This window comes from Vanacampus margaritifer, chromosome 12 (assembly GCF_051991255.1).
Source record: "Vanacampus margaritifer isolate UIUO_Vmar chromosome 12, RoL_Vmar_1.0, whole genome shotgun sequence".
Classification (NCBI taxonomy): Eukaryota; Metazoa; Chordata; class Actinopteri; order Syngnathiformes; family Syngnathidae; genus Vanacampus; species Vanacampus margaritifer.
The window spans coordinates 2,859,862-2,882,943 of NC_135443.1; the positions used below are offsets into that span (position 1 = coordinate 2,859,862).

Sequence of the window (23,082 nt, forward strand, 5' to 3'; positions counted from 1 at the left end):
AGTAGTTTACTAAAATGACTACAAGAGCATACAGCATCACAGCAAAATGGTGATTCACCATGTTTGTTTTGAACTCTAGGCACCGCTAATTGACCCGAGTCTGCTGACCTCAGAGGCCTACTGGATTTACTTGCCACTTCCCCGACACTCTGGGGCCTCAGTCATCATGCTAACGAAAGGCAGACTTGAATGGCACTGAAATTCTTTGATTCCTCGCCGTGTTCGTGCTATTAAGGCACCTGGGAACTGTTTTCAATTGTGTAAAAAGCCACAAAATGTCTCCTTTGAAAACAAAAAGAAGCTGACTCAGAATGGCGGGCATTTGCGTGAAAACGGATGGAAGGAGTTCTGAGCCTTGGAACGTGTGAAACCAAAAACGAGCACTTCGGTCCAAACATTAGTTCACAACGCTCTGAGCCAAGTGCGTTTAAAGAAAATATACGGTATATGGACGTCCTAAAATCAAATGTGCTGGAATCGTTTCCAAAACTAATAAGTGCAGCGTGTATAGGAAGTGTTCCTCTAAAGCGCTGGTGGTGTGAGTATCATTTTCTGTCACATGAAGACTTGCTCCGAACTTACCCTGATTTTAACTCGAGCCGCCTCCACCCCTCCTGGCTGCCCCGCGATGGACACCTGTTGATAATAATATAAAGCAACACAAATGAGGCCCAGACAAATACAAGCTCAGATCATCACATATAGTCAGACTACTTGTTAATCTTCTAGGAAGCTAACTAGCTAGCACGAGGGTCTAAAGCCAAACTGTGGCAGGGTTTTTACTTTCAGGTGCTAGCTAGCTCCCTAGCTACCTAGCTAACTCTACGGGTGCTTGTTAACCTGCTAGGAAGCTAGCGAGCTAGCTAGCACGAGGGTCTAAAGCCAAACTGTGGCAGGGTTTTTACTTTCAGGCGCTAGCTCCCTAGCTAGCTACCTAGCTAATTCTTCGGGTGCTTGTTTACCTGCTAGGGAGCTAGCTAGCTAGACCGAGAGGCTAATGTCAAACTGTGGCAGGGTTTTTACTATCTGGACCTGGATTTGCCATCTCTGATCAGACTTCATTTCAATGTTGAGCGCTATTAAAAAGAACAAAAACAAACAAACTGTACTCAATTATTTGCCAGTAATGCATCATATGCGATTGCTGCTCCCTTGTAAGCAATTCTATTTTTAACAGCTGTGATTGCATCTGAAAAGCAGCCACATGCACGTTACACTCATACAAGCGCCAAATAAATCCCTCGTCAGTAAATAAACTCGCAGACTGTGTTTGAAGCGCTTCCTGACTTCCTGCTTGACATCATCGAGCGAGCGGATGTTAAAAGCCACGCAGCTGCACGAACTGTATATGCAAGCTCAATGCCCCCGAGGCTCTTATTACGCATGGGTAGGCTTTTAAAAAAAATCAAAATGGAGTCTCGGGCGAAGGGAGGAAGCCCCTTGCCGATTGTCTGCCTGGTGTTGCGTCATCAGAGTCAGTGAGAGTGAAAGAGGCTTGAATGCATTCCAGAAATCATGCAAATTGGGATTAAAAACGATTAGCTCTGTGTATTGTGTTTTTTTTAAACTCACATTCTCATGCTTGCTAACGTGCCCGTCAGAGTTTTATCAGACCAATCAAAATCCCTCAAAGGCAGCAGAGCGCAGTGCTCTAGGTTGAATGGGAACGTTTCTGATGAAGATTTCTATTTGGAATGTAAAAGTTTCTCGCCCTGATGAGAAACATATTATTACCCATATGTCACTTTTGGGGCGTCGTACATATGCCATTAACTTATTCACTGCCATTGACGGCTATAGACGTCAAAAATTCATTTGAACTATTTCTATTAGTTTAAAATTTTTCCCCACTTTAGTTAACAAGAGTATGAAAGCCTAGATTTTTTTTTATTGTATTAGAACAGATATAAAATTTGTGATTAATCGTGAGTGAAGTCATGCGATTAATTACGATTAAAAATTGTAATCGCCTGACGCCCCTCATTTTTAATAATCTTTTCTTTTTAAGAAAAGATTATTAAAAATAAAAAATAAAATAAAAATATTAAAAATTAGGGGCATCAGGCGATTAAAATGTGTAATCGTAATTAATTGCATGACTTCACTAGTTAACTCACGATTAATCACAAATTTTCTATCTGTACAAAAAAAAATCTAGGTTCTCATAATCTTGTTAACAAAAATGGGGAAAAAATGTTAGATAGAAAAAGTTCAAATTAAGTTTTGACGTCTATAGCCGTCAATGGCAGTGAATGAGTTAAATAAGAAAGAAGGTTGCGGACTAAGCCATTTGTATCTTTTTCCAAACACTTAGCATCACCTCATTCCCACATCGATTGGTGAAACAAACCATCTGCCATGCATGCGGTTGTTTCCTCATTGAAAAATAATCTGACAATTTCATGGTGACAATGATGGCAACAAGCGATGTTGAGTAAAAAAAGCAGAAAGTTGCAATCAGCGGGGGAGTTACGGTCATTACAGCTCGCGGTCGCTCGCGGCTAATCTGCGCACTTCTCGGCCTTCAGCAGCCGTCTGGTACTCGTCCGCGTCCAAACACACGATGCGGTTACTGTCGTTTGCATCATTTGTGATTCTCAGTACGAGGAAGCCGTTGACTAACCTTGGGGCGCCGGCGTTCATTCAGAAGATGCACGTTTTGAAGAAAGACCAAAAAAAATGCTGTTTAGAACCACATCATTGAATTTAGGTCAATGACCAAGCATGGAAATGCGCTCGGTTAGCAGTTTGGTGATGACTTTCAAGTCCAAACATAAGCACGCAGCAATGTTGCGGTTTGGTGGATCAAAAATAAATATGGATGGATACTCACCCACATACAATTTTTATTTTTTTTTTTAAATTTAAATAAAAAAATTAAATAAAGAGAGAGCAATGATGATGACATGTCAAATCGGTAAAATTACCGAATGGACAATACTGAGCTCTCCAGAAAAAAAATAAAATAAAAAATAAAATAAATAAATCTTTCAAAGTACGAACCTGGTTGCTTTTCTCCGCCTGGTTGTTCCTGTTGGAGTCGGGGAAATGGATGTGGCAGCCCGTCTCCTCCATCACACGCTTGATGTTGTTGCCGCCCTTGCCGATCACGTGCGAGTGCTCCGTGTGCGACACGTCCATCTTCAGCGTTACCCTGTTACTCTGGGCACATACAGGTCGATCTTGTTTCCTGTTTCTTTTGTAGCAAGTTTCTCCATCCATTCTTTTGTCTTTTTTTTTAGTATTCAGCATGATTTGGTCTTGTTCGTTGATCACTGAGTGATGTTTCCATTTATGTTTGGTCGCTGCATTCAGCTCAACGAATAAATACAAATATTGGAAATGAGCTCCGAGTATGACGCGGTTGGTTCCCTTCTGCAAACTACAACCAGAATAACAAACATGACAAGACAAAGTGCAAGTTCTGCAGAAATTGCGTGGGAATGCTGAAAAGCCGAATGCAATGCGTCGTCCCTGTTGACCGTTCAAAGTGCACGGATGATTGGTTGCCCCCAGGGGGCGCCACAGCGCCATCGGCCAGGTGATGCTATTGTGGTGTTGCCGTGACAACAGAGCCTCCCCACTATACTAGCGACTCCGATTGTCAGGATGTGAGAAATTGTGCCCAGAGGCAGTGGCGGCTGCTGAATTTGGAACCTGGGCCTTCTTCGCTGGGGATTAAATCCACCTCTTGCAGTCATCCTGCTCGATCACGTTGGCATTATGAAAACTTTTCAATACTATACAAAATGCGCATAAATCAGGAGCAGTTTAGAATCAAAATGTGGCAAAAATCACTTCAGACGTGTTTTGCTAGTTGAAATTGACTGTAAGCAATTTTTGCTCTATCCAACCAATCAGAGAACAGAGAAATGCTGATGTCATCGAGGACCAGTGCTCTGTCCTGTGAGGGTGAATTTAAAATCTGATTGGCAAAAAAAAACATTGCTAAGAAATTGTGTGGGAATGCTGAAAGCTGAACGCTATTAGCTGAACGCTAAGATTTGAATGCATGTGCCTTTGAAAAAATTACTAAAGGACTCAAATGTGGTCCAAGTGGTCTTCGTATTTATTTCGAAAAGTGTCATCTGATGCTGAAAGCTAACATTAGCATTTAATCATTTCAGTGAAAATATAATCCATTTTCTGATCGTCACTTGGTTCGAACCATCAAACGCACTAAAATGTGGTTCAAAGCAGGGTTTGAACCCAGGTACCCCGTAGTGGAAGGCAATTGCTCTAACCACTAAGCTAACTTGTATGAATTCATGGCTAATGGCGTGTTTATTTCGAAAAGTGTCATCTGATGCTGAAAGCTAACATTAGCATTTAATCATTTTGGTGAAATGATAATGCATTTTTTGACATGGTAGTCAGTTGGTATACATGTCCATCACTTAGCATAATGGCCGTGGATAGATTTGCAACGTAAAGTCGGAGGTGGGCCCTGGGCAGATTAGATTGGCATGGCAACACAGAGGGCGAAATCTGATTGGATACCGACAAAAAATGCGTTTCGATATTTACCTTTGTATCGAGCACCGACATAATTCTCTCTTTGGCGTCCCTCACATGTTCCCTCTTGCCGCACACCTTGATGTGTGGATCTGTCGTGCGCAGAGAGAGAGAGAGAGAGGGCGAGTCAGGACATAAGGTGATAAAGTAAACACAACATGGCCGCTCGGGGCCGCTCGGGGCCAAGCGTGGCCCAGCAGTCCGCCACCGTTGACAAATTACAGCGGTGGCCAAAAGCCCTGCCACGATAATTGCAGCTTTTGATAAGAGCGCGCTCGCGTTTTGAGTCTGCGAGCGACCGCGACGGCGTGCGAGAAAGTGGGGGTGACGACGGGAGGGAGCGGCGGGCCGTCTGCCACGACTGTGTGGAATTATACTCAGTCGATCTGTCAGTCGTTCCGAGACGGCTGAGCTGAAGATTATGGCTTTGCATGTCGCATTTGAGCCGAAATAAACAACACAAAACATCACCGGACGCTTATCGCGGTCTGAGACCTGCAAAATATTTCCAGTCTGACTCGCTAATGCTAATTAGTGCGCTACTTGCTGCACTTTTATCACTCTAAAGAACGGCTCCACGCTGCAAAAAAACAACTTTTATTGGAATAACTTGATTGTGACTTTTTCCTTCTTCTCTCTAAACTTAACAGTGTATCAGACCGCGTGGAACCACAGTGCCCCCAAGTGGCCAAATTGAGTACAACATGAACAGCACTCCCAATAAAGGCACACATAAACAGAGGGAAGACAGTATAAAATAATTTTAATAAAATCGATTTTGGGACATTTAAAATCGATTCTGAATCATACTAAATGAGAATCGATTTTTTTGGCGCACCCCTATTAAAGATGTATTTTTAATTTCTATTATTACTGTGGAAGTCAATGTTGAGGGGGAAAAATGCTGTGAAATTGTTTTTTTCAATGTTGTTACCGTTATTTGCCTTTTTTCATTTACAATGGGGAAATAAAATCCGATTTTTTTCCCCCCAAACCATATAGACTAATATTTGTATGAAAAAAAGTTAAAGTCATTGAATATAAAGCAATTAAAAAAGAAAGTGCAAATATGGCATGACCACATATTTTTACACCTCCACGCAAACTAACTTTATTGCGCAACCCCGAAGCCTCATACGTATTTCGGTACCAACCGAGGACCGCTTCCACTTATTTAAACTGAACGCTTCCACAGACAACTTTCAGCTCAGATAAGCGTACAAAGCGACGGCAGCTAATGCTTACATCTGTGCTGCATTGGATACGTCTCACTTTTGGGACCCCTGCGGAATCAAACACACACACACACACACAATGGTGTACTACACACATTGGAGGAAGTCCGTAAAGATCCCTTTCCAGGAATCCCCCCCCCCCCCCCTCCCCTTTATACATACACACACAGCACTTGCAGCATCTCAGATTTACAGAATGGCCTTCGGAGAAGACTCGCTGAATCCCAATTTATTGTTACAACGTCGCCCCACATTCTGTGGACCTCTTTAGCGCATGTTTAAACTTTTCGGGGGGGGGCAGAACAATTTGTGATGACGACGGAATTTCGAAGTGTATGGAAATAACAGAGAGCCAGAAAACAACACGACCCCCCAAAAAAAAAGCGGGGAAAAAAAGCCGCCTTTCACATTCCTGCATGACAAAGCTTGGACTAACCTCCTGTAATACACAATTTGACCGTTAGAGGGCGCTTCTCCAGTGTCCCCACTCTAACCTGCAGAGCACCATCTGGTAAAGATTAGCTGGCTTGCAGTTGTGATGTAAAACACCCCCACATTTTTCAAGCAAAGTGTGGCGTGGGCTTTTTTTTTTTCTCCTTTTTTTTTTAGGGGGGGGGGGGGGCGGGAAGCAGAGTCAAAAATGTGCACCTAACAGCTTCATTTGGCACCCGCAACGCCTACAAAAACAAACACAAATAAGAGCCGACGTGCAAGCGGCTCAAGGTGAGAACTCGCAGTCACACAAAGAAAACGTTTGACACAAAGCTCACTACTGGAAACGGATGGTATGGGAAGATGTTTTATATTAACACATACTGTACGTCTTCATGTTATGCAGACATTTCAAAAATGGTCTCAAAATTTGACAAAGTGTGACAAAACTAATGGCTTGATGTTAAACGTGTCCAACAAGAATGTGCAGCCATGTGCACTTTTGAGGAAATTCAATCGAAATACACCAAATTAAGTTAAAAAATGTTTAGAGGAATGCTATGCAATCAATCCATTTAAATATCAAATCAATTTTCTCCATCGAAATGAATTGAAATACTATTAATCCGTTCCAGCTCCCCCAAAATGCTACAATTTTATTTGTCATGTGTTTTTATAAAGAACACGAACTTGTTGGATGTGCGACTACGTGCATCAAGGTTGGCCAATAAGTATCGCGCCTGGTACCGACATCTTTTATAAGTACCCGATACCTTGAAATAAGGCATCGCCCCAATACAGATGCCGGGTATTGATACTCACCCATTCTGGTGTCAAATAATGTGGTTTTTTTGAGACACTAGATAAAGTTATGATTATAACGTGGCGCTGAATAATTAATCAACATTGCAATTTAGCAAAATGCAATTTTCAAATAGCAAAGGCAGCAATTTGAATAAAACTAATTACTAACATTCGAAGGGATAAAGTCACACATTTGTTTGCATTATTGATGTCATCTGATTTATAAATTACTGCGTTTACACTGCATATAATAAATAAATGTAAAAAATGATCACATATTCAATCAGCCTTATCGGGGCCGCGCAGGTGGCAGAGCCGCTCGGCCCGTGGGTCATAAACCAAGCGGGCCGGCTCGCGTTTTCATGGAGCGCGAGTCTCGCTACCCTCGCTCGTGGGAAAGGTGACAAACGTCCGCCGCTCGCCCGCCCGCCGACCTCAAAAGTGTTTCCAGACTCGGCGTGAAAGACGACACCGGTGCAAAGTTACGGGGAAAAAAAGTCTCGCCGGCTTTTGGATGGGACGAGCAAAAAAATAACACGCGGCCGTTTCGCATCACGTCATCGGTGAGTCTTACGTTAGTCACTGCTTGGAACTTTGGGTGACACACAGAAATTCTGTTTTGGGGAGGAAGCTATTGAAAGTTTAGGTACTCTAGGCATGGGTAGTAAACTTAATTAATTAATTTAATTATTTATTTTTTTATTTGTAGGGGTGTCAGGCGATTATTATTTTTTTTAATCGTAATTAATCGCATGAATTCAACTCAAAGTTTTATATCTGTTCTAAAAGGACTATAAAATGGACAGTAAAATATTTTTCCCCCCAAGTTTTCATACTTTTGTTAACATAAAAATGAAAAAAAAAGTTAAACTAGTAGAAATATGGCTGCGTCATTGATAAGTCATAAAATTTAGTTAAAATTAATTGCATGACTTCACGATTAATCTTAAAATAAACATTTTCTAAATGTACAATAAAATGTACAAATACATTTTTATTTTTAAGTTTTCATACTCTTGTGAACATGGAAGTGGATTTTTTTTTTAAACTAATAGAAATATGGCTGCATCTTTTAGTCATTGCTACAGTAATTTCATAATAATTCATCAAATTGAGTTACAATGAAAAAGAAAAAAAACGAGTGATATTGATTTGTATTGAGGTCATTTTACTGCCACTAGATGGCATAATTGCACTTGTAAGACATTGGTGACGGCTATCTAATTTTCCTCATGAAGTAACTTGTGAAATTTTGCTCATTTTTTAAATTGCGAAATACAACTTGAACCCAGTCTCCACAAATATATATGCATTTTTATTACTGCCAAATTTTGGATGTGTCTGCTACGTTGTGACTAAACTTACAAGCACAACTTGTAAATAAGTCCAATGAAAACGATGTGAACCTCTCTTGAGCTGACATGAACTCAATTTTGTGCATCTTTCGATGGCTATTTTTTGTTTCCAATGTGTGCAACTTTCAGGTGAGTCAACTTGAAGAGGTTCCAGCCGCGGCCCTGCAGCCGACGAATGATTGGAAATTTCCACGTTAGCCAACCAAAGCGGTGCTTTTATGGCATTGCAAGTTTTGTGTAAACATGTGACGTTACCTCGCTACCAATTGTTACAAGCTGAGGGAGAACAGAAACTTGCAGCTCGGAATGTTTTTCATTAGAATTCATTATTATTATTATTATTTTTGCTTTCTGCCATGAAAAGTTGCTAAACACATTAAACCAATACACACACGGATATGAAAAGGTAGGATGACTTTTCTGGTGTAAAAATCACCAAACGGCCTTTTGTGTCATTCATGAAATGTTTACATTTTTTGATATTTGTTTTCGTTGGCCAGCGCTGATATTTAAAGTTTTTCTTACTTTAACTGAGGGATCTTTTTGAACCGCCAGATGATGCATCACTAACTTTTCATTTTGCCCCCGAGACCAGCTTGTTAAAAACGTGCGGTCAGTCAGTTTCTCACATGTCTTCTTCCAAGAACACATGTGCTCGTAACTGTTTGACAATGGCCAATATTTAAAAAAAAATAAAAAAATAAAAATGATGGCGCCATTCCGGAAAACACTTCAACAGATGATGAAATTTAGCGCACGGGACGCGCGTGCCAGGCGATGACGCCGCCGACGACTTTGTGTGAGACGACTTCTTATGTCATTTTGTCAAATGTCTTCTATTCCGAGCGAGCGAGGACGTTACATAATGCCGTTGGATCGCACATCTGGCTTGAGGACTCGCATTGGCAATTCTCCGGCGGGCAACAAAGTGGGCGTGGCTACAACTCAGCGACCAAACCTCAATCATGTTTTATTAGTAACGCAGCACTGGAACAACTGACCAATGAAAAGAGGGTTTTTTTTTTTGTCAGAAGAGTCGTCCACCTGTCCGGATCCGGAACCATCCATCCACCTAGTTAGCAGGTTAGCTGGAGTCTTTACCATCTGACTTTTATTTTGGGGACGAGGTAGTAGACACACTGGACTGATCGCTAGCCAATCACAGGGCACATCCAGACAAACAACCGTTCATTCAATCAGTTTCACACCTAAGGACAACTCAAAGTCTTCAAAGAACCGTAGCGAGCGGTACATTTGGTACCCTGGGCCATCAGTAGCAGGGACTTCCCTGACCTAATCCAGTTTTTAACTCATTCACTGCCATTGACGGCTATAGACGTCGACAAGAGTACGAAAACCTAGATTTTATTTTTTTTTTATTGTACATTTAGAAAATATATAAAATTTGTGATTAATCGTGAGTTAACTAGTGAAGTCATGGGATTAATTATGAAAAATTCAAAATTTTTAATAATCTTTTCGTCTTCTTTTTTTTAATTTTTTTTTTTAAGTATTTTATTTTTAATAATCTTTTTTCCCCCTCAAAAAAATATTATTAAAAATGAAGGGCGTCAGGTGATTCAAATCATTAATAGTTCATAATCATAATTAACAGCATGACTTCACAAGTTAACTCACGATTAATCACAAATTTTATATCTGTTCTAAATGTACAATAATAAATTTTAAAAAATCACCAAACTTGGTGTAAAACTGGTTAATGCAGCTTTAATGTTGTTAATTTAGCAGGTGGTGGTCTGACCAAAATCGGACATTGACTCAAGTGGAGCACAAGGTGCGAAGTGAAGGTGGGGCCCGTTCTCACCTTTTTTCGACTTTGCTCCGATCTTCAGCTTGGAAGGCCACGCGATCTGAGTTTGGGTTTCATCCATAATCTGCAACACAATTCACATGAATGAATGTCATACGGTGGGCGCATCAGGGTCAAAGAGGTCATCGGGTGCTCTTTGGTTTACATGCAATCGATTTTGAGAAAATGTTGGTAAGGATGGAAAAACAGCTTGGCGTTTTTTTTTAAAGCATATAATGCACCTCAGTAAGGCCAAACTGATTAATGGGCCTTTTCAAAATATGAACTAATTGGCTGAAGTTTTGCCAATTAAATAAATTCATCTGACCTACTGAAGAATCCATATATAAATATACATATATTAGAGGTGTTAGAAAAAATCGATTCAGCAATATATCACCATATTACAGCGCGCAATTCTTGAATTGATTCGATATGCGGCCGAATCGATTTTTAAACATAATTTTTTTTAATGGAAATATTCAACAAAATGTCTTACTTAGGGTTAGGATTTACACATTAAACATGGAAGGATGTTCTATTAATGGAACATTAAGCCTTCATATTTTATTTCAGTGCTGTTCAAACATGAAACAGACTGCAAACCTGTTTGTTAAATGCAGTGGCTGAATTTTCAGATAAATAAATACATTTTCATACAAATCTTACAGTGTACATGTACAAGTTTACTGATTAGCATTTTCTAAATTTGAGTAAAAAAATCAATCAATCGCAATAATCAATTTATAGATTTGCATCGGGATTAATCGGTATCGCCAGGTACTAGGCAATTCACTCCCCTAATATATATATATATATATATTTGACAAAAAAAAAAAACGGAAATATTGGTCAAATTTCTTCTGATTTTTGGGGGGAGGTAGGGAATGCTTGAATGTTTGTTTTGTGTTGTAATAATTTTTTTTTTAACAAATAATTGAGAAATTTTCAAATTAAGGCAATTTCAAAAGAGCTATCAGTCGGTTAAAGTGATCAGCCGATGAATCGGTCAGGCCCCCATACCTAATAGTTTAATTAAAGGAAAGGATAATCCATCACCATATTGCTAAGGTATCAAATGAAAATCCATTGATGGGCAAATTCAAAACAACTGCAACTTTAACACACACAGAGTAGCAACACGTCAACAGAGCCAGCTACTAAATATGCAAAAGTCAACAAATCCAGTTCAAACATGTCGGCTGATAGAAGCTGCACAGATGTATGGTAAATATATAATAAGCCTCCACCCCAACATGAGTGCAGAAAAAAACAACAAGATGCGAAACCCGCCAGGGCCGACGTGCACGAGAGCCCCTTGACAAGTGCCGTCGTCGTAACCAGGAGCACATGCTAAGCCCACGTTAAGAACGACACAACCTCCGACCTCCCGAGGCTCCTCCTTTCAACCACAGGAAAAGCTCACCTTGCTTGGCTACAAATCCGCAGACAAACCTCAGGGGTGTTGCTCACCAAAAGTTAGCAGAAAGGAAAAGAAATTCAGATGTTAACGTTGAAGGAAAAAAAAAAAAAGCTGATATATTCTTTATCTTTGTTTTCATACTTTCAGACATCTTTGAGGTGAAAAGTGCAAGAATTTGTCCAAAGTGCTCCCATGTCTGACACCGGAGCAGCTTTTAAAACTACTTGATATTCCTCAGTGGTCCGCAGCAATAAAAAGCGAGCGGTGAAGTGTCATTGAAAAGTGCACCTTGTCAAGATTAGCTGGAGAGATTAGCAACAGCGCTAAAGTCACGATAACAATTCACAGCTTTTTCCCTGAAGAGGAACTCGAGTCAAAAATGTTCAACATGAGCTAACCTAAAAGTTTGGGAATTTTCACAAGTAAACTCATTTACTCCCCAAAACGTATATATGCGTTCTATGTTAATATGGCCATGCTCCCAAAGACGTATTTATACGTTTGTTTCTTTTTTATGCTAGAGCATAAAGAAGGTTTAGATGCAGCCTCTGAACTGAAGAGAACGGTTGAAGCCATGGTAATTATTACAAAAAACGGCCAGCAGGTGGCAGCAGAGTATAAGAGATCAGCCAGGGCCATTTTGCAAACAAGCCTCACTGTTTTAAACAGATTTGTGAATAATGAAGAAACTTAGCTATATTCTAATGCTCATTGCTGCAAAACGGAAACCGATAGAAATATGCTTTTTTTTCCTGATGAAAGAAAAGACTTGAATCTTTCTTTTGGTAGGTTCCATGTTTTATAGCAATAGAACACAATATTTTGTGGGTCTTGCAAAATCAGTCAAATTCCAGTAAAGTAAGTTTATTTTTTCTTCAAAAACATGCTTCGTTTTAGTTAAATATTTACTGGTTTTAGTATTCATTCTGTTTTTTGTTTTTGTTTTTTTAAGAATTTGTGTATTTCTTCCGTACAAAAAATAATTTTCAAAAAAACGTGTAGTAAACATTCAATAAAAAACATTGCTAAAACATTCATCCACAAATAAAATCCAAGTACCATAAAGAGTGCAGACTTTGAATTAGCAGCAGGCCACCGCTACTAAATGAATTTAGAGGAAACACTGTTTTTCATTAGTTTATGTTAATTAAAATAACCTTGGTTTAGACTATTAAGAACACATTATTGCAAGGAAAATGTCAGACTTGAGTTCCCCTTTAAAAACATTTTGTAATTCAACCGTTTCACTTGGCAGAATGGAAAACAGCCGTGTCCTTAAGGGGGGGGGCTACAAATTAAAAAGGGAAGTGCTTAAATTCCAGCATATGTTGTTGAGGGCGTAGTAGGGTCTGTCCCTCATCGTGTCTAACGCAAACTGACAGCGCGTCCTCGCCGAGTGTGACACACGTCGCACCAGCGCGTCTTTCAAATCGGACTTCAAGTGCCGTCATTTCCGACACGTCCGTCCTGCAGTCGCATTCAAGCCGAATTGCATAGCAGAATTTTATTTTTGTATTTTATTAATTTTTTTATATAGAGCATGTTTGGCATTACTTCCTCTTTTGAGGCGATTGGATCAAGCTGCACATCTGTGGACAGTACAATTGTTGTCATCTAATAGCAACAAGAATAAAAATAGAAAGCAATCAGCAACGCTTATGAAATATGCGGTTGACGTTACGGCCAAATTTTTGCAAATGCAACACAGAACTCCGTTTCGGTATGATAATGTGGAATAAAAATGTTTTTTTTTTTTCCATTTCAGGGTCATCCTGATGCAGCCAAAAGGAGAAATAAGACAGCAAGGCAAATCGATGAGCCGGCCTGGCACTGTGATGTCATTTTCAGTCGACAGCAAGTGACAAAATGGCCGCCCTCTGCGATGGATAAAAACAGGTGGATTTTGCTACTTTACTCATATTCTACAAATACAATATTAATCCCACTAATACCATGTTTAGACTAGTTGGGGGGCACATAGAACATATTAAGAGCATTTTTGACTTGACTCCCCCTTGAAAGTTTAGCGTCAAACTAAATACAATTTCACACAACTTTACATTAAAGTCCACTAGCCTAATGCTAACATGTTATAGGAAGCGACATAGACAGGCTAACAAACAGCATATACTGTATGTGGCAGTGTCATAACACTTCTAAAAACGTATATTTGAACACAAAATTCCCGCAACACATATAGACAGACAATAAAAGCAACACTCACAGGCATATATTCATTATCGACGGCAAAAATAATGACGAATGTAGTGCTGATTACTGAGTCACTTGGTGTAGTTTAGTTAGGTGAAAGTCTTTATACTGCCCCTGGTGGCCAAATCATGCACACCAGAGGGAAACACAATTCATCATGATGCACCAACTGTTTGATTTTTTTATATTTGATAGCAAGTTTTGAGCGATGTAAATCGGTAGTATTATGTGGGAGTTAATAAAAAAGTGCCTGAAATAATAATAAAGGTTAGAAACAACATACGTGGGAATGCTGCGTGGTAGGTCGGAAAAAAGTAGCATCAAACGTGCATATTTAACAGAACATTTGGACTTTCGCTCGCAAAGTCCGAATGGTTGCGGTCAACAGAAACCAAAAATGTGCCTTACAAATCAATCAACGGCCGTCTGAGTCCATAAAACGTCAACATAAGAAGCGTCTCAGCGGGATCATTGAAGACTTTTGTATCACACTCAGATGGTTTTCGCCAATAAATTCGCCTGAGCGTGAAATCCTGCTGCTTACGTTACACTGGCACGATGGAGGGTATTTTAAAAGTCCAACTTTTTTTTGGGGGGGGGGGGCTTAGTGGGTTGGATTTAGAAAAAAAAAGTAACGGACGTAAAAAGATCAATTACAAAAATTACAGATGCAATCAAATACTTGCAAAAATCCAATTCAATGAAACTGGATCAAAATATCGGGATGTAGTGCGGCAACACAAGGAAGTAGCGGATAACGCGTCTGCCTCACAACTGAGAGGTTCGAATCTTGACTCCGGCCTTCCTGTGTTCGGTTTGCACTTTATGTTTCGAAATATTCACATTTATTACTCTCTTATCGTTACTCTCTTATCGTATAGTAATCTGAAGTGGTCAACAGTGTTAAAAATTAGTAACAACAGCTAATTAACATTCGTCTTCTGTCCTGATGGGCCAGTTCTGGCCCGCACGCCTCATGTTTGACACCGCTGCTCGAAATTGTCGGTGCACCCCGCCTGTTGCCCAACATCAGCTGTGATAGGTGAAGGACAAAGAAGGTTCAAGGTCCAAAAATCTCAGCTTTGACCCTTATTTTTGTTTGACTTCTTCTTCCCGTACTTGTGTGGGTTTTTATTCCTGACAGTCCCAAAACTTTGAAGACTGAATCGTTTGTCTTTATGAGCTCTGTAATTGACTAGCGAGCAGTCCCGGGTGCAACCCCAGGGGTACCCCGCCCCGCCTCTTGTCTAACATCAGCCGGGATGACCGCCAACCCACCGCCCATTTTAGTGAGGACACGAGAAACTGGATGAATGGAGGACAAGGTAGGAAAGAAACCCAATAATGAAATGAAAAGTGGACGCGACGGGTCCGATTACGACCCCAAACTCTTGACGCTCCCTGCGCTAAACTTCGCCAGGGACGTCTTTCAAAAAGGTCCTTGTTCAGAGAGCGCGAGAGACATTTCCTGTTTTAAGCGCTGCTGTTCTTGGCGGCGGCGTGCAGATGGGACTGATTTGTGTCAAGACCACACACTGCTTTAATGGGTGGACGCGGTTTATTTTTGATGAAAAGACTCGCCGACAACTCTCCAAATTCCGTTTACCTTTAAACGCTACACCTCTCTCTGCCGACGCCCCCTTCTGGAATGCGTAAATAGAAAACGTCGCCACTGATTGGTTCCACCGCGCAGCCTTGACACGATGATCGGCTCTTAAGAGGTTTCCAGCTGCTGTGTGAGCAAAATCAAACAGGATTTCTTTTTTGTGTGTGTGTGTGTGTGTGTGTTTTTTTAAACGTCCTGGACTGGAAGTCAGCACATGTGTCGGGCGCACGTGAGCGTGCACGTGCGCGTCGGTATGCTTGCACGTAGTATATCGCTGCAGCAGTCAACATGGCCGAGGCATGTTTCCTCCTGGCCGGCGCTGCGATGGTGCAGCTGTTGTTTCAGCTGGAACGCGCATGTGTGTGTGTGGCAGCGGGACACACGAGGGGGGGTTGGGGGGTGTAAAGACGTCGCGAGTAGACCTCGAGGCGGCAGCGCCAGAAACGGTGCAGTTGAGGCTTTCGATTTAAGACGAGAAACGTTTCAGACATTGTTCTTTTGGATATTGTGCGGTTCAACCGTAAACATTTCTTGACAATAGTTTGTGACCTCCCGGGTCTAAACGTGACATTCTGATGAATATTACGATGGTTTCACGCACTGAAGAAAGAGCTCGCTGGCCGTCCGCTGCTCGCTGAGAAGTTTGACTTTTTTTCTTACACGGCTGACAGCCACGGCAAGCCAACCGACATGACGTTTTTCGCAGAGAAGCAGAAAAAAATAAAATAAAAATAAAAAAAACACTGCTGGCCCTGAAGTGGACTCGAGCTGCGTTCAATGAAAGTGAATTATTATTATAATTTTTTCATTTATAATTGTTTTAATTTGTATGTGGGTGAGTATGTGCATGTGCGTGCGTGTGAGTGCGTGAGTGTGTATATAAAACAAAAAAAAAGAGAGCAATGATGATGTCATGTCAAATCGGTAAAATTACCGAATGAACAATACTGAGCTCTAAAAAAAGAAAAAGAAAAAAGAAAGTGAATTATTTTGTTCCCAGTTTGTAGTATTTGATTCCGCCTTCGACTAATTGGCAGCGTGATGGAGAAGAGCAGAGAAATGCACGCACACTCAAGCAACGTTACATCGAGTCATGGGAGTGCCAAAGTGTTACCAATATTTAAAATGGATGACATCAGATGCAGTCAAATGCAGGGCTTCAAAAATAAGAAATGCAACGTGAAAGCACATACACTATATGCATAAATATATACAGTACTTGCATAAATTAACATGTACACATCCTAATATTTTGAATTAATAAAAAAATGTTTTGCTGCTTTTGCTGATGTTTTAGCATCTGCAAAACATGGCCGTTGAATGAACGTGATTACATACTGCTCGTCATCCTGTTGGTTTTGCGGTGACATCATGAGGTTTTCTGCTGCTGTGGACTCAAAGGAAGTCAAGTAGACGGTGAGTAAGAGTGAGAACTGGGGACAAATGTGGGGGTGGACTTTTTCTTTTTTTTTTTTTTACTGCGCCGCTTTCGTCAGTTTGGACAATCTTACTCTTCCGCCAACTGTGGTACCTTCATAAAAAAAATAAATAAATCCAGCGTGCGCCGCAGCTAGCTAGCTAGCATGTGATCCACAGGAAGCGGGTCAAACTATCCGTTTCCATTTTTCAACAGCTTCAAGGTACGGCACACAAGCTCTTCATTCACTTACGCTCCACAATCGCACGGCGCGCTCCAAAGCCGCGTTTATTTTCCAGCCTTGAACGAGGCATGGCCAGCTGGACGCGGGTCACGCTATCCGAGGGGCAATTGCGCACAAATGGATCGAAATGGAAAATGTGGTCTTTTGCGGTCTTGCAACTCAAACAGCCTCACGCGCTCATTTCGAGCTGATGATTTAACCTTGACTGCTACGTTGAGGTCTCGAGACCTTGAGGGGCAACGTTGACACCCTTCCAGGCAGATTTGCTTCGAACGGCTCTGTGGCGCGTTTGACGATATTTCAACACTGGTACCGTCGAAGCACAAGAGGTGGCGAGATTCCAACGGTGTCGAGTACTCGTAAAAATTCCTTTCACAGGACACTTGACGCGCCTGTTTTGCATTACTTTCCTTCAAAAATGTGCAGCAGGAACTCTTAAATTGACATCTTAACCTCTGCATCAAGAAGTCCAATACCAAATACTTGAAACAGTCAAAAAGATTGCTAAGACGTTGAAAAGTGTTGTCAAAAAGTTTTGTTCACTGGAGCCTTCCAAGCTTTAGACATTTTTGACAAAACCCTCTGGCTGACAAAACGCCTCCATTTTGAACACAATTATTTAAACATGACAGGATTAAACTGTCCATTTGTCCTCACTGGAAGTTTAAGATTTGGCCAAACCAGTTCTTATTAGTGCAGGTCATTCACATTTTGGGGGATTATTTCTCTACGTCAAGTCAAGGTCCCAAACCGAGAACTACAGTATTACAGTTACAAAAATCAACCACAAAAAAAACAAAACAAAGCCAGAGTTAATCCTTTGAGGTCCAGTATGATTTGCTGACATCTTGCGGCAATTTCAACTCCCAAAGTTTTTGTGTGACCTTAAAGATACTAAAAAAATCAAAACAGTGGAACAGAAAACTTGAGGTCAAAATTAAAATGTGCACAAATCCTTTTCCTAAAGCTACCAATCCTCATTTTCAAGTGCTTATCAATCACAGTCAGAACTCGAACCCTTGGAATGCTATACACTATTTAGCGTCACAAAAACGGCGCTGCCAATGGTACTTTTCTAATGGTTGAAAAAAAAAAGTGCAGTGTTTGCGAAGCCTTTGGGTAGTTTTGGGTTACTTCAAACGATTAGCAATCACGGCTGGTTGGAAATCGCAACCAGTGTTGCTTCCATTGAGCTCAAATGGCTCGGGTTGGCGTGAATGGCAGATACGATTGCTTGGTGGATGGTGACGAGTCCCAAAGTCAAACTGGGAAGGCTCCAGTTTATAAAGTTACCCTAATGAGGACAAGAACTATAAAATCTGGAGGAATGGAAAAACCGCTATGAATATGTTGCAAAATTGCTTAACTCTGGAGAACCCAAGAACCCTTTTCTTCTTTGGAAAATGATGAATTATACATTAAATGACTGCTATAAATTCACTGAACACCAAAATATATGTTTTTTCAATTAGGGAATTAAGGGTTAACCCTTAATTTCCTAATTTAGGATTAGGGCGAAATTTGACCCTTTGGGATTTAGGGGAATCATTTCGAAAAATCAGAATAACAAAAACTGTCAGTAAACTATTTAGAATTTAAGAAAATAATCAATCAAATACACAGCTACATTGAACAATATATATATTTTGTTTTATTTGTTGCATTTTAGCCATCTTGTCACCACCACTCTGGCTCATGTAAATGCAATATTCATCCACTAGATGGCCCCATGCAGGGGTCAGAAGTGGCACTCTGGACTTTTAAAGTTAAATTTGTAAAAAAAAAAAAAAGGTCTTTGTTGTTTGAGTAGCAGAATTTATAGGGGCCAAATTTGACCCCGTGGGTTCTCCAGGGTTAAGAGCAATATTTATGCTTAAAGTTTGCATTATGTTATAGAGGCTTACAATAGAATTAAATGTACTCTTTAGGAATAAAAACTCCAGAGCCAAATATTTTTTGGGAGGTAAAAAGTTCGGGAACCACTGCACTAAATCAATACACGTCACAAAGTCATAAAACGATTCCGAGTCGTACAACGATAAGGGAGTTGCTGACTAAAAGTATTCGTGCACTCAAAAGTTTCAGAACATGAACTAAATGACTGATGAAGTCAACGAGGCAGGTCCTCTCCGTCCAAACGGACGCACGTGTTTTCAACCTTCACAAACACAAACGTGCACTTTGTGTTCCGTTGCATAAGTGAGCAAAAAAAGAGCCGGTGTTGTGTCAGCTGCGTTACGGCGATCAGAGCGAGTGGTGGCCCCGCAGCGATTCAACGTCACTGTCAGTTCCAGCGTTTTATGTTTTGTTTGGATTTGTAATCAGGAACAACTGGACGGAGCACCTGACGTGCGTACGTCCCCCCCCCGCCAGAAAAGACACTCAGCTGGCAACAATGCAACACAAAGAGAATACAGCAAACAACCACAAAAGTGTGGACGACACTCTTAACACTCACCTTCTGAAAGAAATCCTCTCCGCCGTTGACTCTCCCCTCCGAGGCGGCTGGGGTGGGGACAGAGAAGAAGAAAAATCATCAAATAAGTCATGACCTATCTCTTGAAGATTGTGTCTTCACGTGGCAGCGTTTATGGTTGAGTAATTGGTACCACTCGTTTACAGGAATAGTATAAAAGTCGTCTGTAATCCAAAAGATTGGAAAACAATCCCGCGTGACTAATTGATGGGCAACGTTGGTATTACATGACACAAAAGCCAGGAATGGTGAAATTAATACAACGTTTGGGCCAATTGTCGTCGACTTGCACTCTTTGTGTCAGATTCCTCGGCACAATTCTGGGAATACCTTGGAAACGGCAGTTCAGGAAAGAATATGAACCACACAAGACGGGTCCCAGTGCAAACAAAACAAAAATCAAAAATTTACAAGAGCTGGGCGCTTGGAAGTCTTTTTCCGAGCACGAAATCGAATACGGAGGAACTCCCTCCAGCCGGTCCTGAGATTTGAACTGCAGCTGGTTGTTAATAAATGTGAACCACGTAACCTTCTTGTAAAATAGGGTTGAGGTCAGTATATTATGAGGTACCGCAATAATGGCCTCAGGCAGTAAACGTAATCAAACTGTCTAATCAAATAATTGGATAGGATGATGAATTTTAACGATATATAAAGACGCCATGCCAAATACATTCAGTAAATGTATAGGAAATGACAACATACAGTATGGAATTTTGTCTTTGTTAGCTGCCTAGCAACGGACATTTTCAACCTTGCTAGCTGGAGAAAATTACTTTCGCTTAAGCAGCAATAAGATAAAACTTATAAATCAAGCTGAATCGTAACGGTTTGAAATTGCCATTAACAAGAAGTAGACCAAAAAAAAAATTGTTTAGTTTAGTTTCACATCTATGTGCAGACGATCAAAGCGTTAGCTTGCAAGCTAGCACAAGCTAGCTTAACAAATTCAAGAATACATCAAAATCATCACATATTTGCTGTTGCTATGCGACTAGTTTATTGGGAAACATTTCAACCACTAAAATTGATTGAAAAGAACATACTGATCTGCAAAATTTGAAGGAACGCTAAGTAGCCTATAGCATGATTTATTTTCATATTATAACAGTAGCAATGGAAAATAAGCTGGATAAATGTATACAAAATGCCGCAAGGCCTGATTATTAGAGATGCCGTTGTTTCTTTTACACTTTCTAGTCACCGACAAAGTTACACTAACAAAACAAGTTGAATTAAGCTACCGCTACTTGACCTAATGTTTCTAATTTGCGACACTTATGCTAGCAGACATGTTAGCTTCCAAGCTAGCTAAGGGAACTCAAAACTTCATCAACATTGTAACATATTTGCTCTCGTCTTGAGAGCAGCCATTGAGACGAACGGCTGAAAGTGATTGAAAACAGCAGACTGTGCTTCAAAAGTTTTCAAAAGCGCATCCTTAAATCAACATATCTATACAGCATCAAATTTCGACTTTATTCGATTTCAATTCGGGCCCTACAGCTGATGCAACAAGCAGCAACTGGTAGATTTAATCAGTCGTTAAATATGACACATGCCGTCTGATTTTGATGAAGTACCGCTTTGATTCATCTACTTGAGTTGGACCCGTGCTGGATGAAGACGGGGGCCAAACACCAAAACGAACGAGGCTTGTCGTCACTCCAGCACATCTGCAAGTCTTCCACTTTGTGGCAGCTCTGCCGATGGCAAATACAAATATCTGTCGTCCGAGGAGGATTCTCACGTTTCGCTATCATTTGAACAGGAAGTTTTAATGACGCCTCTTAACCAGCGTTCCCTGAGACGGTTCCGTTGCCGTCTGTCGGAATCTGGGTCAGGCGCGTCCGCGGATCTCAATGTGGGTCGATGTCTCAAAACTGTCCAGACACGGACGCTTAATAACGCTGATATTTTCAACGCATATGCAGAATGTGAGAAGCCTACTAAATTTTTTTTTAAAAAATCTGCTTTATTGCCATTCGACTATTTTGCTGTAGCGACATTTCTGACCTGATTTAGGCCAAGCAAACTCTCAATCCCATTTTCTGCTAATAACAGATGGTGTCTGGATATTTGCTGGATCAGTACTAAAAAAAGAAATAAAAAGGGAAAACTGAAAATTGGCTGTTGCGCGGACAGACACTTAAAAAGAGGTTTTCACATAGTTAGCAGTCATATTGCAAACAACAATCATCATCCTTCTCTCCGTACCAACTAATAAAACGGGCAGCCAGTCCATAAAGTTACGTAAGTCTTCCATCAAAGACTTCATCTCTTAAACAAATAATCCAAAACTGTAGTGTGTTTAAGATTGAGAAAGCAGGTCTGGCACAACCCCCAGATTGACAAATTTCATAGACAAGAAAGATGGTGCCGAGGTTGCCGACTGACAAGAACTTTGGAGCAAAAGCCTCAAAGTGAAAGGGAAACATACGAGGCACGCAAACCAGCTGCGGGAGAACCCAGACCCGAGACGGGAAGATCACGACACCCACTGTGGGGCGCTTATCATGCCAAGGACCCCATCGGCGGACCCCAGTGTTTATAACGCTTACTCCAAACCTGGACCTGCTGACATGCTTGACTTCAAATCGGGAATTTTGCAGTTAGTCACTATTTGCGTTGCATCACACTAAAAAAAAAAAAAAAAGCTAAGCGGCTTTTTATTGTTTGATTAATAAGAGAGAAACAGAACTCGGGGGTTTTCCTTCACTGAGCAGCCGTTCATTCTGGTTTGGAACAAAAATGGTCACTCCAGGCCTACAACAATCTCATCTACAGGCCTGGAACCGCTTTGTCAATGGTCTGACAGTGATCTCCGATATAACAATCTCTTGTAAAAAAAAAAAAATCTACAGGTATCAGGCCGATAACATTAGTAATAGTCTGATACCAGTTTTTTTTTCCCTCTTTTTTTATTATTATTTTTTTATAATTTGTTATATGTGACATTCTTTTTTTTTTTTTTTTTCTGGAGAGCTCAGTATTGTTCATTCGGTAATTTTACCGATTTGACATGTCATCTTTGCTCTCCTTTTTTTATTTTTTTATTTATTTTTTTTAAAATATTTTTTAATTTATTTTATTTTTTTGTATGTGGGTGATTATGTGTATGTGCGTGTGTGCGAGTGAGTGTGTATTCATTAGTTCCTCCTATTGAAAAAAAAAATCCCATACCGTTCACCTAAACTCGAACACTTCCAGCCAGAGTCGTGAGGCCGTCAGGAGACCCGAGGAAGGACCAAAGAAAAGAAAGGAAAGTGAAATCCAGCACCGACCAGACACCACCCACCAGGTCTGATACCAGTTTCTTGTATCAAGCTAGAACTTTCTCTTATAAAAAGGTCAACAGCAATCTCCCGTGCAGATCTGCAAGCAGCAACCAGGTAGCAAAATCTTCTTGCAGCAGCCGACTACAAACTCCAGTTCAGGCCTCCGATAATCTGTAAAAAATCATTCTAAGAATATCAAGTGAAGTCCAAGTTCCGGGTTCCTGCATATGTCTGCTACTCTCTTTTATTGGACTCAAACAATCGAAAACAAAATCT

General features: G+C 40.6%; 1 protein-coding gene across 4 annotated transcripts in view; it reads right to left on the reverse strand.

The window, feature by feature from the left end:
* LOC144061847 (protein bicaudal C homolog 1-like) overlaps positions 1-23,082 on the reverse strand; it is a 60,733-nt gene that overhangs the window by 26,322 nt on the left and 11,329 nt on the right. For 2 of the 4 annotated variants that reach the window (XM_077582712.1, XM_077582710.1), the window contains exons 2-6: positions 19,511-19,557; positions 10,167-10,236; positions 4,528-4,607; positions 3,004-3,162; positions 583-636 (exon numbers count right to left, since the gene is read on the reverse strand). In XM_077582712.1, coding sequence (XP_077438838.1) covers positions 583-636; positions 3,004-3,162; positions 4,528-4,607; positions 10,167-10,236; positions 19,511-19,557 — 410 coding nt within the window. Of the gene's footprint in view, positions 1-582; positions 637-3,003; positions 3,163-4,527; positions 4,608-10,166; positions 10,237-11,577; positions 11,647-19,510; positions 19,558-22,711; positions 22,814-23,082 lie in introns of those variants that run through there. The other 2 variants (XM_077582713.1, XM_077582714.1) reach the window with 2 other exon arrangements.